Source organism: Aplysia californica, unplaced genomic scaffold (assembly GCF_000002075.1).
Source record: "Aplysia californica isolate F4 #8 unplaced genomic scaffold, AplCal3.0 scaffold00093, whole genome shotgun sequence".
Classification (NCBI taxonomy): Eukaryota; Metazoa; Mollusca; class Gastropoda; order Aplysiida; family Aplysiidae; genus Aplysia; species Aplysia californica.
Window position 1 is genome coordinate 330281 of NW_004797363.1, and position 5755 is coordinate 336035.

At 41.5% G+C, this 5755-nt stretch overlaps 1 protein-coding gene across 1 annotated transcript in view; it reads right to left on the reverse strand.

Moving 5' to 3' along the window:
* Positions 1–2883: 2883 nt before the first annotated feature.
* LOC101857180 (acid sphingomyelinase-like phosphodiesterase 3b) overlaps positions 2884–5755 on the reverse strand; it is a gene marked incomplete in the record, with an annotated part of 12906 nt that continues 10034 nt past the window's right edge. Inside the window, 2 exon segments of the mRNA XM_005095018.3 lie at positions 2884–3602; positions 4442–4641. Of these exon segments, the coding sequence (XP_005095075.2) occupies positions 3273–3602; positions 4442–4641 (530 nt within the window).

The window sequence follows — 5755 nt, forward strand, 5'->3', positions numbered from 1 at the left end:
AGAGTTTTAACGGCGCTCGCAACTGCATAAGGTCATATGACCGCCATAGGACTTGGTATAAAAAATGTAAATGTACTCTTATCAGTGTATGTGTGTATTCGTCTTCCCAGTGCAGTGTAGAGGTCACAATTTTCTAAATGTGTCACGACACGGTGGGCTCAGCCGCTCTTTAATTTTTGGGCATATTATGACGTTATTGGTATAATCTTAAAGCCTGTCTTTCCTTTCGTTTGATGAAAAAAAATACCCATCTGTCTCGAACAGAAGTTGAGATATTTGCGATCGAAAGAGATGGGGGTCGGCTTTTGTCTGAAGTAAAATAAGGTAGAGAATAGTCGCAAAATCTGGTGACTTCCAAAGCTTGAGTGTCTTTGGAAAGTGCAAATTTACATTTTTGTGCCTCCCATCAACATTGTAAAAAGTAAAATCACTCTCAAAATTAATGTGTTTTAATGGACATGGTAGGTGATGAGCCTAAAAAACTGATTCGATAAAACTTACCCAATAGTTGAGAAATGTCGGCTTCTCGGATTTCAGTATTTTTGACGAGCGCCTGATTTCACTACCATACCACACAGATGCCACAGCCATTGTCTGTTTTGTCAAATAAGTGCCTCTGACCAGAACTCTTTATTGAACCGTCATTTTATTACCAAAAGAATAATATTCAACACAATTTATGGAAGTGTCATAATTATATGAATTAAAATGAGTCAATACAAGTACAGGAAGATGAAGCAAGATTACACAATTTCGTGAAAACAATGTTAACATTCTGAAAGTTTTCAAAAACAATACCGTACTAGTAGTAGGAGATTTATCAAGATTTGCACTAATCAGCCACCACGTGAAACTGTAGCATTTGCAATTAATTGCTCTGAGGCGAATGGCTATACTTCCCCTCACTCTTCGACGTCGACAAAACTACTTATTTGATTTTTAGGGCATTGATCAAGTTAGAGACGCAACCTCATTGTATTTTAAATTATCATTCATGTCTGCAACAAATACACTGAGAAATCGTGGGATACATGGAATTCATTTGTCATTGCGTCTCAGTTTTGACAGGAGGTGAGAACATAATTTGATTTTGCCGCGTACTACCTTACACAAATCGAATAAAATATTATCTATAGATACATTAAATAAATTACATGAATAAGTAAATGAAGCCTACTTATTACATGATTGGATTACAACAAATCGAAGAAGAGCATGATTGAAACAAAGGTTTTGAACAAATAGATTTTTAAAAATGTCATTTTCTCTTCCAGTCTGCGAGATCCAAATCCAACGTGGTGTATAAGGTAGGCAGCACTACCTAAAAAATTATTCTGAAATTTAACACAAGGCACTATTGTTAAAGACATTGGGCAGTTTCCTGATGGAAATGCATTATACAAATATATTAATGCAATCACTATTCAATCAGAAGGTATAACACCACTGAAGTCCCACAAGGCAGCTGGTCCCGACCGTATACCATTGGAAGCCCTTAACGCAGATAAAGATACATCAGTGGAAATTCTCTAAGCTCTTTTTGAAAAGGTTTGCCAAGAGGAGGAAATACAATGAGACTGAAAGGAAGGCCACCTAATCAAGCTGCCAAAGATGGTAAACCTCAGCATTTGTAACAATGACAGAGGCGTAACACTCCTGTCCATACCTGTCTTTAACAGGATACTTCTGGCAACAGATGAGAAGCTCCGAGGAAACGAGGCAGGATTCCGCAAGAACTGATCGAGTTGGACCAAATGGCTACTTTGCACATTATTGTTGAGCAATCGCTTGAATGGAACTCACCATTCGTGGTCAACTTCTTTGATTATGAAAAAGCTTTGACAGCGTGGACGCGGAAACTCTGTGGAAACTCATGCGGCATTATGGGATACCTGACAAAATCGTCAAGCTTGTGAAGGCCACCTTTGATGGGACAAACTGCCTAGTCTTCCACGAATGACAACTCTCAGAACCATTCCAGATACAGACAGAAGTGCGACAAGGATGCTTGCTCTCACATTTTCTCTTCATACTGGCAATTGACTGGGTCATGAAAGAAGCCACCAGAGGCAAGCGCAATGGAATACAGTGGACCCCTTGGCAGCAGCTGGACGACTTGGACTTGACCGATGACCTTGCACTGCTCTCTCACACACATGCTCAAATGCAAGAAAAGACCAAAGAGCTCAACAGCCTATCAAGAAGAGTTTGTCTACGTATACATCCAGGCAAGTCGAAAGTAGTGAAGCTAGGAAAAGTTCCAAGCCCTGCTGTGACAGTGGAAGACACTCCCCTGGAAGAAGTGGACTCCTTTACTTACCTTGGAAGTGCCATCGATGGTAAGGGTGGAACTGAGGCAGATGTAAAAGCAAGAACCGCCAAGGAAAGGTCAGCATTCAACCAATTATCAAATGTCTGGAAAGCAAGCAACATCTCACTGTGCACCAAGATTCGACTCTTTAATTCCAATGTCAGGTCTGTGCTCCTCTACGGCTGCGAAACTTGGGAGACAACAAAGACAGTGCTGAATAAATTCCAGACTTTCATCAACAGATGTATGAGGAGTATCCTAAGAATTAAGTGGCAGGATAGAATAAAAAATGAAGAGCTGTGGGAAAGGACATGAATAAGAATACAGAATTAGAAATAGGACTAAGAAAGTGGGGATGGATGGGACACATCTTCAGAAAGCCCAGCGGTAACTTCACAAGACGGTCGCTGCAGTGGAACCCACATGGAGCACGAGGCAGGGGTGGGCCATGGGAAACATGGAGGAGATAATGTGTGGAAAGGGACATGAGAGAGATAAATGGAAGGAGCTTGTATGTGGCCTATACCCTGCCAGAAGTGAAAGGCATTGATGATGATGACTGTTCAATCATCTTTTCTTTTCTCTGTTTCGATAATTAAAGCAAACAGCCTGGCTACATCTTCACTCTATCCAATAGTAGACGTTTCGGAAACTTTTCTTCTACCTTTTCAACTTTTGAGCAAAAGTATTAGTATGAAGCGGCCCAATAAAGTGCCAATTCCTAAGGACGACCATTCTCGGAGTTTTAACAAAACCAGTGAACAGGACGTGGCAATCAGAGAGGAAACGGGTACACCTAGACATGGAAAACAGCTGATAAAACGGAGGAGGACTTCATCCTGCAGAGGGCGGACAACGCCTAAAAAGAAAGAAACAAATAAACAAACATGCAAGCAAACAAACAAATAAACAAACAAATGAACAGGGATTCCCTCGCACAAATTAACCCTTTAGCAAACGTTTACAAAAAGCACATCACTGCGCTATACACAATGCCTATTGTGGCAGCAGTGACGTAAGACCTGAAACCACCAGCCAATCTGGAGGCTGCATTGACGTATCTCATGGCACAATCCTTGGCTTTTTCCAAATAAGGGATAGTTCCAGCGCAGTGGATGTCAGCCCTCATCCCCGACGTGCAAGGCTTGTCAAACTCACTCACAAGGTGGAAATTGCAAAACTTCTGGCCTTCTTCGCTGTTTTGTGACTTCATTTTGTCAAATATGGATCTCAGTGACGCCACGCTCATGTCGTTCACCTTGTAAGCTTCAGTGAAGGTGTACAGCTTTTTCTGAGGAAACAAGGGAGACAATTATATCATTGATGTTAGAATTTTTCGTTTCTTTCCCTTTTAGTATGCAAATACTGTATGCACCAGTGATGATGATGACAGAAAGAAGTGAACGAGTGATGGGATTCGAAAGGCAAGGAAGAGATAAATACAGTGGCTGCCCAAGACCACCGGAGGACAGAAATTGTGACCCTATTTATTTACCCACCAGTCAAGTAGGCCTCACTAGCGTTGATTTTGTTCTGGGTGGGGGATTGCTGTTCTTTACTTTGTATCTTTGCCACTTCCCCACCCTGACCGAGTTTTAACTTTAAAAACATAAACAGCTGGAATTACATGCGTGCCCAGAGCTGTGGTTGTACTGGTGTAGGAAGTATGAAAAACAACCACACAAAAAAATGTGTCACGGTGTGTTGGACTCGGGCGCTCGTCAATTTTCGGGTATACGGAGTTATTGCTTTTAATGAAAAAGTACCCATTCATCTTTCATAGGAGTCGATATATTTGCGATTGAAGGAGGTGGGAGTCACCTGGTGTCAGAGGTTAAATTAGCGAGAAAATGGTTGCCAAAGTTTGATGACTTCAAAAGCTTGAGTGTCCTTGAAAACTGCAAGTTCACTATTTTTGTGCATTTCGTGTTTCCGGTAAAAATCCACGCAGACGTACACTTTTTAATGAACATAAAAGATATTGGTTATTAAAACATCGATAAAAGTTACCAACAGGCGGGCCAAATTTTGGTTTCTTCAATTTCATTGTTTTGACGAGCACCTGTTTTGGTCTCGATGCCGCACCAACGATCTACAAAAATCATGATGTTGTCGCGACTCGACACGTACCCAGGTTGGACTGCCCTGTTGATTTCCTTGGGTGAGGTTCATGAAGTACTGATCATAGTCCAGGTTCAAGCCTGTGTCCCGGTCATATTTGACCAGCCTGACCGCAGGGTTGTGTGCTGCGCCGGTCAGTCCGGGAATCTTAAACCTCCAGGGTGTTACAGACGGCGCCATGAACTGTGGAACTGCCATCTGCGCACCAACTGAAATCCAAAATAAAAGGTTTTCCTTTTTTTTAGTCCGACAAAGCTCAAAAGAAACAAAAGGGTTAAAAAACAACAATCAACAACTCTTTAACCACCCAGCGGACACACAGTGAGGTCCGATCAGCAGCAGACCATAGGCAAGTAGGCCTAACTAGCGTTGATTTTGTTCTGGGTGGGGGATTGTTGTTCTTTACTTTGAATCTTTACCTCTTCCCCACCCTGACCGAGTTTTTAACTTTAAAAACATAAACAGCTGGAATTACATGCGAGCCCAAAGCTGTGTACTGGTGTAGGAAGTATGAAAAACAGCCACCAAAAAAAAAATGTGTCACGGTGTGTTGGACGCGGGCTTTGGAACATTTCGAACTACCATACACAAATCATAAACACACATTTGCATATTTCATAGTATGTATGTATGTTTGTATGATGTTGTCTGTCTTTTTAGATTTCATAAAAAGAAAAATGCTGGGATGCTACATCTTCCCTATATTCCTATATTATGGCGCTAAGACCAATACTTTGACAAAAAAAAGAAGAAAACAAAAGAGCTGCGTTTGACATGTGCTGCTACAACAAAAAAGACGAACAATTAGGTGTGTCAGATTCTTCACACAAGACAAACCCTGCTGAACAAAATAAGATGTAGAAAAACACAATACTTTGGCGACTTAAAATGACACGAAACCATTGTGAAAGATGGAAGGATGTGGGGGCAGGAGAGCTGGGGAAAGATAAAGAGTGGCACGGATAGACAACATAAAGGCATGGACTGGCCTGAATATAGCAGACGCGCAATAACAGCTCGCAAATATTCATTTTAAAAGCTTCTCAAATATCACAAGAGAAAACTTATGTCGTTTTTCGTAGTGCACGTACCTATCAATATCAAGGTTTTATCTTGAACAAGTTTTGAGGTTTTAACTCTGAAAGTCATGAAAGGGAGTGTCTGTCTGTCTGTCTGTCTGTATGCTTGTCTGTCTGTTTCTGTATCTGCTTCTCTCTGCTTCTCTGTCTCTGTCTTTTTCGCTCTCTCTCTCCCCTTCTCTCTCTCTCTCTCTCTCTCGCTCTCCCTCTCTCTCTCTCTCTCTCTCTCTCTCTCTCTCTCTCT